The sequence below is a fragment of the Phallusia mammillata genome, chromosome 4, assembly GCF_965637545.1.
Source record: "Phallusia mammillata chromosome 4, kaPhaMamm4.hap1.1, whole genome shotgun sequence".
Taxonomy (NCBI): domain Eukaryota; kingdom Metazoa; phylum Chordata; class Ascidiacea; order Phlebobranchia; family Ascidiidae; genus Phallusia; species Phallusia mammillata.
The window spans coordinates 11,501,563-11,519,372 of NC_137255.1; the positions used below are offsets into that span (position 1 = coordinate 11,501,563).

Here is a 17,810-nt window from a genome sequence, read left to right on the forward strand (position 1 = left end):
CTTCATGGGTCACCAAACAGTGCCTAATTTTGGCGCAAAGAGCACTTTTTTACATTTAAAACATTATCTCCAAAAATGCTTGCGGTTAGGGCTATTAGGGTCGGGGTAAGGTATTATCATTTGAAATTCAATAAAACTATAACCCCAAAATTTAGTTACTAATGTAAAAACTTATTTCCCAACCCAACCCCTCTTTAGCCGCTAAATAAAAAATTCAGCTCTTTACGCTTAGTCACTGCAACCGAGCACCGAGCATCGCATAGTGCTCGGGTTCTGGCTCGGTTAGGCCAATCACAACTCAAATACTACCTACAAATTTTGACCGACAAATAACGCATTGTGATTTACACAAAATACATTGTGAAAGCATCATCAAAACCACGTTGCAAACAAAGCACCCTATGCAGTCAACACTTAGTCAAATAACTGATCGCTACAGAGATATGTATGACAAAAATGACTTTGTCGTTTTGTTTCGTGTTACCTGCTCTATCTTTCCCCAGCGCCCCCTTAGTGATAGCAAACGTCCCCGTTGAGAACTACTTTTCTAAATTGTAAAAATAATACTTACATCAATTTAAATACGTATTGTGACGTCATATTGCAATGATCAGACATTTTAGAGTAGATCTTGCTTTTTGCACTTTGTCATAGCAGCAAGGTTAAGAATGGGTTTGCAATAACTGCTTTTATACCGAGGTCGTTTTTATCTAAAAAATAGTGATAAAAACCCAATTAGTACAAATGTTTTTGCTTTAAAAAATCTAGAAGTTCATGTGATGTTAGCACAAGTTAGAAACCAATAAACAGTGGATACTATCGCACTTTCCAGGCGACGGCGGCATCGATTTTGTCCTGAATGTTTTAGTCAGTCGAAATAAAGAACTAATCAAGTCAATATATTCTTAGCAGCACAAAAGTTTTGTAATCAAATTGTGAAAATTGTTTTGTCGGGATTTGCTGAAAAATTATCGGGGTTTGCTGATAGAGTCGTGTGAATAACTGCATGCATGGAACAGTAAGTTGTGATGACGAAAGACATGCGCTGTCAGTGAAAAGCTTTACAGGAAGTTCGATGGAAGGAAGCGTGTAGAGGAGCAGTTGTTTCTTTGCTCCTCTTGTATCTTTGTTATTTTAACTGACACATAAGTGATTGATTGCGCGTGACTTGCGTACTGCAGGCATTTTACTGATTACGCTACCTGAGATGAAGAAACCTTGTTGTTAGTGCAATTGGAACAGCTGCGAGAGGTTAGAAATAAGCCCGTTTGTCGAACAGCAACCAGACAATTGCTAAGATTGAACAGAGAGCACAAATGAAGCCAAACAAACAGAAGCATACTTTAAATAGGCGTGCAAGACGTACTAAAACCAGCAACCAGCCAGCACAGAAGCCAGGCCTTTGTGATTCTCGTTCTTCAATTCTTATCATAGTTATAAGCCTCGTTGTGGCTTGTGCAATTGGTACGGGAATCGGATATGGAGTGTACTATTTTATCAAATCGGATCGAAATGGCAATGGAAATTCGCAAAACGTAGCAACGACTCCACGTGAGCTAGTAAATTCGTTTAACGTACAAAGTGGGGGTGAAGGCGACGAAGCAACAACACCGAACAACAATGGTAGGAAATTGCTTTACAGTACACAACAAGAACCTTTTAATACAGATTGACAATATATTTTTATGTTAGTTTGGTTCAATCATACCCTTTGTGGAAAACTGGGCCATGGTGTGGACAACCCCTACAACCGGCGACTAAAGCGAAGTACAGAGTTTTTTGAGCTGCCCATTCCGGAGGCGATTGTTGGTGGACAGGAAGCAGAAATGCGTCATCATCCTTGGCAGGTAACTGTTATTTTGTTTTCGTTTATACCAGTGGTTCCCAAAGTTTTTTGGTCTGTGGCCCTATAGCGATTCGTGGCCCACCGCGTGCTGTAAATTTGGGCACAAACAAAAAAAATAACTCAAAAACAGGCGAAATGGTTTCTAGTAGTGATGTACCGAATCGGCGAAATTTCGATTCGGCCGAAACCGAATATTCGGCGGTTTTGCCGAATAAATTCGGCCGAATCAACCGAATCATTTATGACGTCACGCGAAGTCGTACGCTACGCGTTTGACATGAAAAAATGTTTATCTACCAGGCAATTAGTGCAGAATAGTTGTGTTTCGTCCTCATTTCAGTTCTGTGGGGTTTAAAATTGCCTCAAACATGATTGGCAACCTGCCAATGAGCCGCTAATTTTTTTGACAGCGGTGGGAAACCGATAATGTGTTGAAAAAGATGAAAATTGACGCGATTTTCGTTATGTTTGGGCTTTTGAAAGATTTGCGTGGTACCTTAAGCAGAAAAGACACGTTTAACGCTTTAAATTTATGTTCGTAAAAGATTCGGTTTCAGCCGAATCGCAACAAATTATTCGGCCGAAACCGAATCTTTGCAAAATGACCGATTCGGCCGAATAAATCTGGCAAACCGAATATTCGGTACATCTCTAGTTTCTAGCACTTTATTTTTAATGAGATACATGCTCCTGAAATTTGGCAACAAGATTCGGAATTCTTCACAAACATATCTACAGCAGGGGTCACCAACCCTATGCCCGCGGGCACCCGGTCGCCCGTTGGATCCTTTCCAGTCGCCCGCGAGACTGGTTCTGGAAATAACCAGTTGCGCTTCTAGTTTACACAAAATGCTGCGCCTTATGTAGATTAAAAGTAATGCAACACGTTTATCTACCATGGGTCATTACTACCTAACAAAGCATTATGTAACATTCACGACATTCTTCTGTTACAACATACGCGCGGTAATAAATGCCAGTTAGCAAACAAAGTGGTACGCTTAAATGTTGTAGACCAGGGGTCTTAAACACGCTGGCCACATGCGGCCCTGCATTAGTTTTTGTGTGGCCGACAAAGCATTTAAAATTGAAAGTTGTGTTATACTAGGGGCCAATGTAATGATGCCCAACGTGCGCCAGATACAATAGTTTCAAAGTGTGATCACCAAAACAAGTTTGGCAATAGTGCTTTTTTGAAGCGACACAAATGTCATAAGCCTAAAATGATATTTTTTGCATTCGGAAGATGCTAAAGAAGTTATCAAAATATTTAGTAAACTACTTAACCGACAACCAAATCAACCAGCGACCCACTTTTCAATCGCGATTTAGAGTTGAGAAACACTACTCACGGAAATCGCCATTTTTGGTAAGAATTAGATGTGGTCTTGACTCATTTTTTGGTTGTTGCGTCACTATGTGCAATTATTTTCAAAGTCAGCAATAACAGAACTAAAAACTTTAATGTAAACAGTGGTTCACAATTAACCCTGCTTTCGTCAAAACTGCGATGATTACACGCTACCCACAAAACATGGCTTGTTTCCATGCTTATATTTAAATTTTGAAGTGGTAGCCCTCGTGCCATTTGGTTATCTTTAAGGTAGCCCTCGGGTTTCAAAAGGTTGGTGATCCCTGATCTACAGTATAACAAAACAATAGAATCTGTTCAAACGGCTCTGTGGCCCATTGAAAATGTCTTGGTGGCCTAGTACTGGGCCATGGCCCACAGTTTGGGAACCACTGGTTTATACTAAATAAGGTGTGAAACCTTTTTCACCGATTGTAAAATATAAATAGCATGACACAAGTTGTCTTCACTTTGCGTACCAAACAAGTTTAAATTATACGATTTCCATTAAGGCTACAGAATTTAAAATCCGACTTTGCGAACCACACAGCCTTTATTTGATATAGGCTACATGAGAAAACTTAAAAAAAAGTTGCCCCAGCCACATTCTAAGATTTGTCTGACTGAACTTGTGGCGCGATTAAGTGAATGCCCTGATGCAAGAACCTTCACTAATCGTAAAAAAATGAAACTGTACTATAATTAGGTGTGTTTCGTTTGTTGCGAACAGCTGAACACTTAAAGCAAATTTGCGTTTGTTTGCTTTAATTTGTATGTTTTTTAGGTTTCCCTTTGGGTTCATGGCCACACTTGCGGTGGAAGTATAGTTGCATCGAATTGGATATTGTTCGCCGCGCATTGTGCTGAACCGTAAGCGTTTTTTGGAGTGTTTTTGGAGAGTGTTAGTCCAAATTAAAAGCCACCTTTACTCAAGTTGCCTTTGTGGCTCGAATGAATGTGCTGTGCATCACTATTCGATTCCGGTAACGAATGTAAAAAATGACAACAAACAGAGGTTTTTATATTATGTACGTCTATTCTACGGTTTTAAATTACACATTTGCAAATGTGATAACTAACAAAGGTATATTTGTAATTTTTTTTGCATTTTATTGTCACACATATTTTGCCGCTGGTTGACACGACTAAACAATAGCGGCATGAGATTTTTTTAAGATGTCAAATCTTATTGGATTAACGTACTATAACTGACTAAACAAGGTTGTCATAGATAAATATTGAACTATCGTTTTTTTTTGTTATCACAGTTTTCCGCATGCAGCCAATTGGTCTGTGTATGCGGGCGAAAACGATAGACGACAGATGTTTGCAGCGAAACAATTTTTAAAAGTTACGGATTTAATATTTCACGAGGATTTCACCACGGATACCTACGATAGTGACGTGGCATTGCTTCGATTGGAACGTCACTTGGAATTTAGTAACAATGTTCGATCCATCTGCTTTCCACCTTCAACATACAACGCTGCAAATAAAACAATGTAGGAAACGATAAAACAACGAAGTAATGAATGCTCTGCTTGCTCATAAATGTTCAATAATACTTCAGGTGTAGAATATCTGGGTGGGGAGCGAAAGCTGAAGGAGGTTCATTGCCACAGGTTTTGCAGGAAGCAAATGTTCAAATTATCGACAGAGGTTTGTGCAATAGTGACAGCTGGTTAATGGGAATGGTGACTGAACAAATGATTTGTGCTGGAACTCATGACGGAAGTCAAGATGCGTGTCAGGTAGCATAAACCAACAACACGCTGTTTCTTTTAATCGACCATTTTGTATTTTGTAGGGCGACTCTGGTGGTCCTTTAACATGCTATGATCAATCAACTGACCGTTTCTATCTAACAGGTGTGGTTAGTTGGGGCATAGGTTGTGGAGAACCAAATATGCCTGGCGTGTACACTGATCTTTCCAAATTTGGTCAGTGGGTGCTATCACATATGCTACGAATTGAATCAAAATACCGTTGAATATTTATTTCCACGTTTTTGTTATTGTTCCAGTTGTGACTATATGACGTTTCTTAAATAAACCGATTATTGCTTTAAAGTTGTGTTTATTTTTAAGGAATGGGAGCAATATTATCGATAACCGTAAAATAATCTACCAACTATAAACGGATTATATTCTTTTCAATTAGATTTATCAAGCCGCTACCATACAGGAGGATCGAGATACGCCGCCATTTTTTTCTGATAACTCCACTTCAATGGAATTTATCATATTACCCCTTAGTCTTGCTGTGGTATAATTTGTAAACTTCTTTGGTTTATTTTACTGGCAAACGTATTTTATTTTTGTTTATAAAAGGGTCAAAGTTGCACTGCTGAACTGACATTTAGGGCTTCAAGTTTGTTGGACCCATATACCGTGAAAAATGTTTCATTTCTTTTTTCTGTTACCACTGTTAGCAACGACAGTAACCTCTTGAACAACGAAGTTTTATTGATTCCGTCTGTGCATTTTGAGGCTATTGTCCACATTAACGGGTAGAAATTACGTTTATTTCAATAATACTCTCCATACTAAATATGCAAAAATTCGATTTGTTTCTACATTAGACAATCGGATCCGTATGTAGCATTATTAAATGCGAACACTTCTTATAAACCAGCGACGGTCGACGATTTACTTCAATTTGGCACGAACGTTAGTCATACCTATCGTGTAAGTTATAGCCAGTCAAACTTTTGATGTAGGAAAAACTTTGATGTAGGAAAAACTACCATCACAGGTTAATACATAACTACCACGAAGTGGTCCTCTAAATATGTAAATGGTAGAATATTTCTTGTAAAATCAGTAAAACATGTTTACTCAAAACATAGGGAATTTAGCCTATGTTTGCACAGAGACCAAAAATCATTCAAACTAATGCAAACATGCATCAAACTTTTTAGATATTCAATGATGGAAGGAACAATTTGAATTACATTTCCATCAACGTTTCTTGGTTTTCGCACTTGCTATTTGACGGTAAAAAGTATGATGCTCTTTATGTTAAAGATATTTCTTGTCAAAGCCCCAAGGTTGGTGGATTTTCAGTTTTATCAAGAAACAGTTTTTAATTAATATTGGGAAAATATTTAAATTATTGAATGCTTTTGGTTCGCTTGCATGCTTCATAGAATAATCGAGTGATTACAACTGTAATTCAGAAAACCTTGTCCACTACGCTGCGTAACCGTCACTGCACTTTCAGGCTGATTGTTGGTGCGATAATTATGGAATTGATCAATATGGTTTAACAGAATCAACATATTCCAACCGATCTGAACCAGTTTTTCTTCAACCAACACGGCCGTTTATGGTAACAAATTAAAAGTGTTTTCACCTTATTTGTTGTACAAAGTATTGCGAAATTTTTCATTTCGGTTGCGTACCTGATATAGTAGCCTAGCCTATAAATTAAATTGTTCAATATCCTTCTTAGGCTTCTAAAACAACTGTACAGTACACAATATTGACTTGTCATGCAAAAAGGTTTCTTTCTGGCAGAGAACTTTCTCTCGTGATAAAATCTTTTGCTTATCCCAGCACTTTATTGATGCTTTCCGTAAGTAGCAAATTGTAAAGCATAAGAGATTGGTTTTTACGATGTTCTGTTTAGACGCCGTTCTCTGCATTTTCCAAACTAGGTGTTGCGGCAAATGAAAGCGTTTCCATTTCTTTGTTGCAAACTGGAACGAGTGTTGTAAGTTGTTTGTTGCTAGTGAGTATAGGCTAATTGTTGAAATACTTTCAGTCTGATAAGCATTAATCACTCTTTTGCTAACTTGACAAATGCGTGAGGACTCGATGTTGTTTGTTGTCAACTGTGGTGCAGGTGGAAACAAAGATTGTCCCCAATAAATTTTCGGGTGATTACAATCCAAGTGAAACTTCCATCAACATTTCTCTGCCCCTTTGGGTGTACTTAACAAGTGCTGCTGTTGGAATTCTGTTGTTTATTATTCTGATTTTGATATTGCGAAAAGTAAGCTTTTTTTCTATTTAGTAAGTCGTAAATCTTAAATTTATTTTTTTATATAACAGCGCGGATTTTTTAAAAGCAAATATGCGGATAAAAAACGAGCAGCGGAGGAGGAAGCTGAATGGAAAGAAATCTCAGCCCCATTAACCAGTTAAAATACATTTCGTGTCATTTTCACTGTGAATTACCTTTAGTTATATTCTCCAAATGGTATGCTCGAAAAAAAAAACTGTGCGGATTTACAGCAGTATTTTTGATTGTTACTAGAAATGCAAATTCCTGTTGATGGGTCTACTTCATTTCTCCTTTGACTCAATGTGACATCATTTACGCACATATCTTCTCACATAGTCTTAATGGTAAAATAATTTTAAACACTTTTTCAATTTGTGGATAAAGAACACGTTTCATACACTTGTTTTATCCCCGTGAAATGCTTTTAAACTCCGATGGTACAAGAAAGTCCATATGATAATGACACTGCTCAACGACCCATGCACAGTCATGAAAATCGGTTTTAATTGAGATGTTTTAAATACATGCATAATTAATGCCGTCAGTTTGTTGCAGTAGATTTATTTAAAAAAAATCGTTTACGTGGGCTAACACCGTTTGCTAAAACACAAGAAAAAAGGAAAGAAATCAAACATATGTGGCGGCTTGACTTGCGGCAATCCCAAAAGCCTGCTTTAAATTAATAATTAGAATAATGCGATTTAAAACCATAGTAATAACGACAGCAAAAACTATAAAACAGAAAATAAAATTTGTTATTGCGCCTATTAGGTCATTCAAAAGCAAGTTAAGATGATAAGTTATTAATCATTTTCATAAACTTGCACACTAGGGCTGCTATCAAACAAAGGTTTTTAAATAATCAAATTATAATTTTTTTCCATCGACGTTTGTACTAAGCTTTCATAGGAAAACAAATTTGATTATTTGAAAGCGTAAATTTTCAAATAATTAAAAAAAATAATTTAAATAATTATTTGTTTGATAGCAGCCCTATGCACACAGTGTCAAAAGTTATGTAGATTTAGGTGGTAGATATTCTGGATGACTTTGATTCGGATTTATAAACCACTTGCCTTGAACGTTGTCCAGGTTATTGCATCCACAAATTGCGGAGTCGGGTACCTATGTATATATATAGGAAGAAAAACAATTTCTTGCAACTGAAACCACCTATATTGGACAAAAAACGAATGCCACATATTGAAGAAAATCCTTCGTGGTCTTATTAGAATTGCTATAATGCGCAACAAAAATGCAAATTGAAGGTTGGGCTATAATAGGACTCACCACTTGAATAGGAGTGTACTGAGAATGGTGATGTGGCTTGACAGGATTGTTGTTGGCTCGGTTATAACAGGAAATCATGGCCCATCGTCGCCTCTCGCTTTGGTTTTGGTCGCTTCGGTGTAACAGATTGGAATGGAAAAGCAAGGCATCTCCTGAGGTTAGTTGCACTGGCATTTGTGTCAGGACCTTTTTGATCTAAAAGTGTGTTTGTAAAGGTACGCTCGTTTCAATTTCGAAAGGACGAATAATACCCAACGACAAAAGAAACTTTTCAAAACAAGGATTACATTGAACAGACTTTTCAGCAAATCCTAATGCCATTATCAGTGGTGTGGGGCTATGTCAGTAGTTTAAAGACTTTTCAAATATGCGGTGCATTGTAAAAAGAAAGTTAATTTACAATTGTATTACGGTGGGTGAGATTGCTATTTATGACCATGGAGCTTAAATAGCCTATTGCCACGCTTGCTTGAGTTTCATCATCCAGTTCTTTTACACCAGGGAATGCTTGCTTTGAATAAAAAAATTCGCGGCGCACCCGAGTCAGGCAGGTTCGAGCCTTGAGAGAAAAAAACTATCCGATCTATAAATTACAGTTTTACAAACACTTTCGTTTGACTTTAACCAGGACTGATCCCAATAAAAAAGTTTGCTATTTTATATTAAATCATCACAAAAGTTATTAATTTCAATACAACCTAGAAATCAGCGACACCACAGCTATAACTATAAGGGACCCTTCAACGTCACTTCTTTTCTCACTAAAACGGCGCGAAAATAAGTTCACACCCAGCGCAAACGTATCGAAAAATCGTATCAGTAGCGTTGCACTACCAATATGTTTAAAGAATGGAAGTTGTAATTCATTTATGGAGTTGGCTTTAAAATGGCTTGTGTTTTTGGCCAATACGCATATTTAACTGTTGCATGCTTGCAAAAGCAAACACTAGTACACAATACATTTGATCATATGAATATTTTTTTTAACAAATATAAGTAAATTGGATCCTGAGCTAATGTTACTGTTAAGATTAAATACCAAATTCTACACTGTACAGCTGACTTTAGCGATGGAATGGACTCTGTGGAAATCGAGCTGTCACATCACAATCCTCAAACATTCGAATGATTTTATTGTGGACAAACATACATTCCAAATTTGATAAAAATGGAATTCAATTTTGTTTAGTAGTAAATTTGCAAAAACAAATACTCTCTGGGGTTGCAGTATGGTTTCTTGTACGTTATTGTTAAAGAACTGTAGGCTACTCCAAACAAAATGAAACTGTTATAAGTCTATAATTTATTTTTAACACAAATTAATGTTAGGTTCTGCATGTTTGAAAAAGATAACCTTATTTCCTCTCAAAATACTCACCTATTGGAGTGTTGCTAGCTTAGCTTAAGCCATCTAATTGAGGATTAAAGGTCCCATACATAATAGGCCTACAAAATTATTGCCAAATGTAAGCTTGTTTCTCCCTGAAATGTTTGTTGTGCAATGTTTTTTCTTTATTGCTTGTTATTTAAAATTGGTTACAAAAAGTTTTTCTATTTCGTTTTTAATAATACTATGCCATTTCCAATTTTATATATTTTTTCAAAAATTTCAAATCTGATGTAAGTTACCATTGCACCTTTTTCATTGTGTAAAAACCTTTCTGCGCAGACTGCATTCATTGATTCAGGAATGATCATTTTTACATAGCCTATTGAGGACAAACTTTTCGCGCGAAGGGCCGTTTCTGTTGCTCATTACGGAACCAAGAAGAGAAGCAAACCAACGAAAGAAGCGTGAAATGGGATTCGCGTTGCTCGCTCCGCACGAGCTCGTAGTAAACCAATCCTCCTGACAAAATTTAACAAAAGCGTGAACTAACTTCTGTAATTCGTTCCGGGTCAGCAGTTACTTGTTCTCCAATCCTGATGTGATCAATTCGACCCAGTTTGTGTGAACTTGGGAGAATTTGCAAACATCCATTTTCTAAGTCCATGTCATCAATGGCAATTTGAACAGAAATTAGATCAGGGAAAAGTACACCATTTCGATACCAATATCTGTGCCATTGGAAATGCATGATGTTTTAAACAATAAAAATAAGCTAAACTTGCATTAATTTATTTTCGCAAAGTATTGCATGGTACAATTAAGGTTATTGTACCCATAATCTTGGTGCCACTGAAAAGCTCCTCCTGTTTTGGCATCTTTCATCACAAGTTTGGTGTGATAGTGATATACCTCACCTCCCATCAACTATCAACAACAGGAGTTAAACAAAAGTTTCGTCTTACATTTTTGCAATAGACAAACGAAGCGTTTCCGCAACGAACCGTGCTCTTGCGTGTTTGTACTTACATAACTGCAAGTGTGAACAATTTTTTGGCATCTATTAATCATTCCTGTCAAATCGCTACCAGGGTGATTCCAAAGAACCATTTTCACATTTCTCCCATTACCATCATCTTGACTGTAACTGTGACGCATGATTGCCGACTCAGGATCTTCCAAGTTATTTTTTAACTTTTCCACTTCTGGTTGCGACAAAAGATTTCTGTACAGAATGGTTCATTGGCCTTTTCAAAAAATTGAATTCACACATGCAGTAGGACATGTATTGAAATGCAGTATGTTTTTGCGCTTAGCATTTTCTTTGTCAAACGTTTAGCGTTATATAGCATACATTCCCTCCATTTAATGGTTATCATGGAAGCAAGTATAGACATTTAGCCTGCAATCGATAAAATACAAGTAGGCCTACTTACCGAATAATTACGAACCCATTTTTCCAAAAGTTAGATTTCATGTCGTCCAAAACAGGGACTCTTGAAATATTGTTAACATTGTAACTGTCATTCATAGTCTATTTTGCTGCTCAAGCAGTATTCTCAACAAAACTACACCCAAAACAAAACGGGTAAAGTGTTGTAACCAGGCTATAACTTACACGCAGCTACAGCGTAGCCTACGTGATGTGCGCGCCGCTTTAAAAATTAATGATTAAAACGGTTTCGTTCAAACAAACGGAAACAGTTCGTGTAAATGTTTTACTTATTCGTTGTGTACAATATACCCTTAATACCTTACTGCGATATGCTTAGCATTCGTTATCGAGTCAGAAAACGCAACCTTTAGGCCTAATCGTTGCTTAATAAACCTAAATGACTTTTTTGTTGTTAGGTAACAAAAAGCTGTAATAATACATTGGTATAAAAAGTGACAAAAAATAGTTTATTTGGATTTGAATAAACTCACAAAAGAATAAAACCAAACATCCTTTTTCTGACAAGGGTAGGCTATGACCTAAATAAAATATCTATTCAAGTAAAGTTTGCTTTTCTTGTTTTAATGAGCGCGCTAAAAATGTTTACATTGTGGTATCAACACGACAAACTACATTAACACCATGACAAACGCAAGAACAGCCAAAAACTTTTAAGCCTATAGTTCCTCTCCCTATACCCCTTGTTACATCTTGTTTGCCAGTAATTGTTCATTTCTATAGATTTCCGCTTTTCCTCACTACAACTTGTGTTGTAAGGTAGAGGTACTAACACTGAGCATAGGCTTTAGGCCGGTCTGAGAACTTCTGGTAGGTGGCGCAACAGAGCATAGGCGTTTATGGTGCTGACTCGGCAATTATTCTTACCATAAACCCAAATTGCTGTAACAGCACCATAAACGCCTATGCTCCGTTGCTCCACATACCAGAAGTTCTCAGACCGGCCCAAAGCCTATGCTCAGTGTTAGTAGCTCTATACCTTGTAATCTATTGCGTTGTGTAACGTAATAATCGACTGTCAGTTTTGTGTGATAACGCAACGTGGTTTAGTTCTTTTCGTTGCTGACTTCCGTGGAGCACGGTGCTGCGTGGGTTGTTTTATAAAAGCTGATTATTGTCGTGTTGACGATTATTGCGTTCTTGTACGATATTCACGTGAAGCGTGACTTTTCCACACTGTCGCTCTACATATAGCTTGGTGTTTGACAATGATTTCTGGAATTGCCCATGTTATATATTTTCTTCCGGTTTCCATAACAGTTGAAACTGTTTCCTATCGTTTCTATCGCCTCCCACCGTCCTTTTCATTATTCATTGAAAGTGTTTGAATATAAGATCTACAAAACACCCTATCTGTGTGGACTGCGTGTTGGAGACCTTTAGGAATCGCGTTTCAATCCCCCCTCTTGTGACGTTCCGCGCTGTAACCGGGGTGCGTTCACGGGACGATACATGAAAGTTTCAACTGTTCGTTGAACAGAACATTACGGTTGAAATCAAGTTTTAACTGTTCGCTGAACAGTAGTTTACAGTTGAAAGAAAGCTTCAACTGTGTGTTGAAGACAAGTTTAACCGTTTGTTAAATATTTAAGCGGTTCAAAGATGAGCCAATCAAACGTTACAACTCCTGAAGCGGTCGCTGATTGTCGTCGACGCCTAAGTGAACAATACCTAGTCGCCGAGTGTCTGATTAAGGACCACCGCAACAAGCAGGTGCCCGAGACGGTTTTGATTGCGCTTGAACATCTTTTTGTTGATGCTGTTGCTGCCTACGAGGCACATCCCGATCTTGCCGACGAACTAGCAAGCATGCGGAAAAACAAGGCCGAATTCGATGTCCGAGTCTCTCACTGGGTTCGCGAAGTAAATTCTCCATCTAGCAGTGCTTTACCTGTTAACATAGCTAGTCCAGGTGGAAGCGGTGATAAGAGTCCAAGGGACAACGACTCGTTCTGCGGACGAAGTAGGCGCTATAGTTCTTCGACTAACAGTAGAACTAGAGTTAAAGTAACGAAACAGCTCGCGCGTCTTGCTATTCAACAGACTGCGCAGAAGCAGGAGTTGGCCAGACAACAGGAAGAAATAAAAAGGCGACGCGCCCAGGAAGATCAGCGCCAAAAGGACGACTTAGAGATGCTAGAACTGCAGCACCAGCTACAAGCCGCAGAGGTCGAGGAGAAGAGTAGTAATATAATGTTGCTGGGGTGCGTCGGCTTTTACGGGTGGAGCGGCGTGTCAGATGTTTACGGGTGGAGCAGCGGCGTATTATATCTTAAAGGAATGGAGTGTATTTGGGTACGCAAACTCCACAGGCACTAAGTTGGTGGAGCGTATTAAACGATTTGGTACGCAAACTTCACATGCACTAAGTTGTATCTCCCTTCCTGCTTTAACTTCAGGGTCTTGTAAAATAATTTTGTCCGCGCTACTTTTTTTATTAGCAGGAGTCAGGTGAAGAAGTTATGGAATTTCTTTATCCCTTTACCTGTGTTGTAGCAGGTCCCACCAGTTGTGGCAAAACTTTCTCACTTTCAGTACGGCCGGCATTAACGCAAACATACTTTTTGACGCGGGCTTTTGTTGATTGTTTTAATTATTGCGCATAATTACATTGACATGTGTGCTGCAAGGCATCAACAGCGTCAATAAACAATTTGGTGGTGTTTACCTGGACGTAGTGGTGGTGGAAATTTTACCTGGATATTGTGGTGGTGTTTTTTTCACAATGAAATGGGTAGAGTTGAGCGGAATTGTTTATTTCATACGTCGGTCTCGGGTTTTACGCATTTCAGCAGTGATGGTGCAAGTATATCCTTGTTGATTTGCTTGTAACAATGCGGCTCGTTAGGTTACATGCGTTGGTGGTGTTTTGAAATCTTGTCAATAACAGTCTTTGACAGATAAGCTGATAAAGTAGCAGCTTTTTGCCGTGGTGAAAACCTACCAAACACAGTCTCTGGGGGAAAGCTTAGTAGCAGCTTAGTAGAGAAGAGTTTCTCGGTGTTGGTGGTGAACTATGACTATAATTCAAAATTAAATAGGTGCGGTTGTGCGACGCGAATAGAGTTGAAACGAGAAGCGTTGAAGAGCGCCGTTAACCTTGAAGCAAAAAAAGGACACATGAACAAGCGCGGTTATCTGCAAAGGAAACGGTAAATACAAAACACAAGCTTTGTAGCCTACTCCGACAAAAATTACTTATTTTTACTTATTTTCAGTTACCTTTTAAAAGACATCTTTAAACACAAACCTTCTAAAATTGACCAATAAAATAAATTTTTAAAGATATAACATCTTCTACAAACTGCTATAAAAGTAAACAAAGAATGAAACAATGGTTTCAAAACACCAATCCTCTGAAATAATAACGACAAACTATAAAATCTCTTCCTAAAAAATAATAGTAATTACTGCCACCTTTCAGAAAAAATACACGATGGAAGTGCTTTGAATTTGTTGGTTTAAAATCAGGTCATTAAACATGTCCTTATTTTAAGCAGCCCTTTATAAAAAAAACTGACTTAAATAGAATTTTCTTCCCACCGCCAAACCAAATTAGCCTAAACTTTATTTTCTAAGAAATAGCATATCTTAAAAACAACTAAAGGGAAAAATTTAAACAAAGCTACAATATGCCTTTAAAAAACAACCTCACAATAACAAAACATAAAAATTTCTTCTATTAAAAAGCGCCGTTAGCCTTGAAGCGAAAAAGAAGGTGTGAATAAGCACCGTCTGTAGAAGCTCTGTAAACACTTTTATTTTAAGTTACCTTTTAAAAATATCTGTAAACGCCGAACCTTCTACAAGTGAGCAATAAAATCTTTTTCGAAGAAATAGCATCTTCTACATTGTACCCAAAACAGACAATGGTTTCAAAACACAAATCAGCTCATATAATAATACCAAACTCTAAAATTTCTTCCTAAGAAAAACTATTTTCTATAACCTTTTCGGAAAAAATACAAAATACACATTAGGTGCTCTGAAATTATTTGCTTAAAATCAGGTCATTAATAAAGTCCTTTCGTTTAAACGCCGAACTAACAACATACTTTCAAAATCCCCAATCTCACGAAAATAAAACATAAAATCCTTATCTAAGAAAGAGCGTTTTATACAAATTACTCAGACATAAAAAAACGTTTTGGTGACTGGTGCTTTAAAATAAATTCTTACCGAACTTCGAAATTAAAAATCTCATTATTTTATAAACAAGCTGGATAAGAAACATTAAAATGGCCGTTTTTCGATAGCCCACTACAAGAACTGGGTAAAGTTTTATGTTTCCAAACAGCACCATAAAAGCATTGTCTATACATCCTCTGCAAAACGTTCAAGCCCATTACGCAGGGGTAAACTGGTAACTTGTTTTGACTTGTTTTTGTGCTGCTAAGTAGAAACTAGTAGCCAATGATTTGGTTCTCACAAAGACTGCCATACCATACATTTGCTTTTTGTCTGGTTGACCTTATCTAAGAAAAATGAATTTGCTAGTTTTTATGGACAGGTGTGGGAAAAACAACCGCTTTGTTTGTCCAAAAATTATCAACCAAAAGTCGTAACAAGTTTAAAAAGCTCTTCTGGCAAATGTGATTTTATTCCGACGTTTCGACGTCCTATACAGGTCGTCTTCATCAGGGTAAATAACACTGAATGCGACTAGTACATTGCACGATAAACAAAGAAAAAGAGAATAGAACGCAAGCACGTCACAACGCAACGAAAACACCGCGCGATAACAAATGATTGGCCCTCTAATCTGTAAGCAGGTGCCTGTAGCACGCTGAAAGCATCACGTCTGTTTTGATGTTCATTGTGTTGCCCCGTTGGTGAATATTCCATGACTCAAGAAATAGTCTTCTCCTGTAGTCAGGCTCCCGGGCCACAATAGATGCCGCATTGAAATCAAAAGTCGTAACATCACTTTATAACTGTGCAAAAATTTGTCGTTAACACAAAAAAAATCAATCAATTACCGACAAGACATATACTACCAGTTACCAATAAAAGGACCCGACAGGGGTTAGGATTTTGCTGCCCTGTGCTTAGTATACCTTAAGAAAAAAAACTTGTTCTTGCGAAAACAACTCAACTTTGCTGAGATGAATGTGAATCAAACATAGTTATTCGGTTCCACAAGCAAGCAAATCCATTTTTCGCACCGACATATAACCGAAATAGGTACCGTGCATATTTTAGTGTCCTTCAATGCACCACACATAAACTAAAACAACCTTAATGTCCTTTTGCGCGATAAACATCTTGCTTTGTGAAAAAAAGCTTTTCTTCGCTTGTCGTTCATGTCAAAGCTTTTCTTCCCACTGTTTGGGAGTGACACGCCATTAGCGCGCTTGCGTGGCTGTTACACTGAAGAAATGCAAGGGAGGGGTCTGTGCCAATCAGCCATCGGTATTCGATTGTCACGATTAAGTCGGTGTAACTGTAGCTGATATATTGAAGTTTTACCAATTGAAATCGCCCTTTGATTTTAAATCCTATTTTGGTCAATAAAAACCTTTCGCCCAATGCGGCGAAACCCACAATGAATGCTGAACATATTCCGTTGAGTGTATCTCTCTGCTGTATAACCTGCATCCTTCTCCAAAGTGTTGGTCATAACGGGAGATCCTATTTTATTAAATTGTTTTATTTCTGCTCTTTACCAAATTGCAGAATCCTCTGTCATTATGCATGAACGCTTTTGCGATGTAATCGAAAGCTTTTGGCAACACGCCAACAAGAGGAGTGTTGAAGAGACATCGCAAAGCACCCCGCTTCATTGCTCCAATGCGACATTGTCAAGTATTATGCGGTTTTGCCTTTGCTCAGGGTTAGCGGTGACAAGTAAGACATCAACATGACCAAACGGTGGTTGATACCTGTTTTTTGGGAAAATTGAAGGGGAAAATTCACGTTGTTGTGATAAAGGATATAATCATCTGCGCATCAAAACCGCTTTGCGCGCAATATCTCATACCCCGCGTTTTCGCAGGGCTTCAACTGTTCGACCGAAAAGGCGTTGGTTTTTTTTTGAAAGTGCATGACTGATCTATCTACACCAGAGGTTGGTGGTACGCGAAGGTTTTTCAGGTGGTACTAGGGTTGAATTATCCGGATAACGGATAACCGGTTAACCGATTAACCGAAGGGTTTTTTGCTATCCGATATCCGGATATTTTTGTGACGGTTAACTGGATAACAAAAGATTAGCGCCGCGTACGCGTTTGATGCATTTTAACACAATTTTAGAAAAAACGCAGTTATAATGTGCAGTGATAGGTGCAACAGAGTACTTTATGTTTGTCTTAATTATACCGAATATTCATTTTGTTGTACATATATTTCACTTTGTTGTCCCTACTGATGCTAAAATTCACGAGAGAATTGAAGTCAAACTAATAAAATAGAAAATGCATCCATTTTAAAGTGATTCGATCAGAAGGATAAATTGTGAGATTCGAAAAAAAAATTATACTGTAATAGCAATGTTTGGAGCCTATTTTCGCTCAGAACTGACTGTGGGACAAAATGT

General features: G+C 37.8%; 2 protein-coding genes and 1 pseudogene across 6 annotated transcripts in view; 2 read left to right on the forward strand and 1 right to left on the reverse strand.

Moving 5' to 3' along the window:
• LOC145223456 (integrin alpha-1-like) overlaps positions 1-7,749 on the forward strand; it is a 19,771-nt pseudogene extending 12,022 nt beyond the window's left edge. The window contains exons 22-30 of the transcript XR_013859478.1: positions 5,358-5,462; positions 5,528-5,706; positions 5,779-5,884; positions 6,118-6,246; positions 6,420-6,527; positions 6,651-6,773; positions 6,828-6,911; positions 7,044-7,193; positions 7,253-7,749. The product of XR_013859478.1 is annotated as an integrin alpha-1-like (transcript). The remainder of the gene's footprint in view (positions 1-5,357; positions 5,463-5,527; positions 5,707-5,778; positions 5,885-6,117; positions 6,247-6,419; positions 6,528-6,650; positions 6,774-6,827; positions 6,912-7,043; positions 7,194-7,252) is intronic.
• Positions 1,179-5,266, forward strand: LOC145222978 (trypsin-1-like). The gene is made up of 6 exons (XM_080089252.1): positions 1,179-1,623; positions 1,693-1,847; positions 3,982-4,067; positions 4,466-4,699; positions 4,768-4,948; positions 5,005-5,266. The coding sequence occupies exons 1-6, from the start codon at positions 1,317-1,319 to the stop codon at positions 5,185-5,187; spliced, it is 1,146 nt and encodes a 381-aa protein (XP_079945378.1). The 5' UTR covers positions 1,179-1,316; the 3' UTR covers positions 5,188-5,266.
• LOC145222979 (L-proline trans-4-hydroxylase-like) lies at positions 7,688-16,676 on the reverse strand. 4 transcript variants are annotated; one of them, XM_080089256.1, is made up of 6 exons: positions 11,259-16,674; positions 10,852-11,047; positions 10,658-10,749; positions 10,376-10,553; positions 8,496-8,690; positions 7,688-8,330 (listed from the first exon to the last, which is right to left on the reverse strand). In XM_080089256.1, the coding sequence occupies exons 1-6, from the start codon at positions 11,351-11,353 to the stop codon at positions 8,220-8,222; spliced, it is 867 nt and encodes a 288-aa protein (XP_079945382.1). In that variant the 5' UTR covers positions 11,354-16,674; the 3' UTR covers positions 7,688-8,219. The 4 variants fall into 4 exon arrangements, with proteins under 4 accessions (XP_079945382.1, XP_079945380.1, XP_079945379.1 ...); XM_080089254.1 differs by having other exon boundaries at positions 8,263-8,690; positions 11,259-16,209; positions 16,372-16,676; XM_080089253.1 differs by having other exon boundaries at positions 8,263-8,690; positions 11,259-16,209; positions 16,333-16,676.
• Between the last annotated feature and the right edge of the window lie 1,134 nt (positions 16,677-17,810).

Coding starts and splice junctions, on each gene's coding strand:
- LOC145222978 (XM_080089252.1), top strand. CDS start 1,317: ATGAAGCCAAACAAACAGAAGCATACTTTAAATAGGCGTGCAAGACGT. Junction 1,624..1,692: donor AACAACACCGAACAACAATG/GTAGGAAATTGC, acceptor TTTTTATGTTAG/TTTGGTTCAATCATACCCTT. Junction 4,700..4,767: donor AACGCTGCAAATAAAACAAT/GTAGGAAACGAT, acceptor ATAATACTTCAG/GTGTAGAATATCTGGGTGGG.
- LOC145222979 (XM_080089254.1), bottom strand. CDS start 11,353: ATGAATGACAGTTACAATGTTAACAATATTTCAAGAGTCCCTGTTTTG. Junction 11,048..11,258: donor AATGGGTTCGTAATTATTCG/GTAAGTAGGCCT, acceptor CATTCTGTACAG/AAATCTTTTGTCGCAACCAG. Junction 8,691..10,375: donor ACCCGGAACGAATTACAGAA/GTTAGTTCACGC, acceptor ACACACTTTTAG/ATCAAAAAGGTCCTGACACA.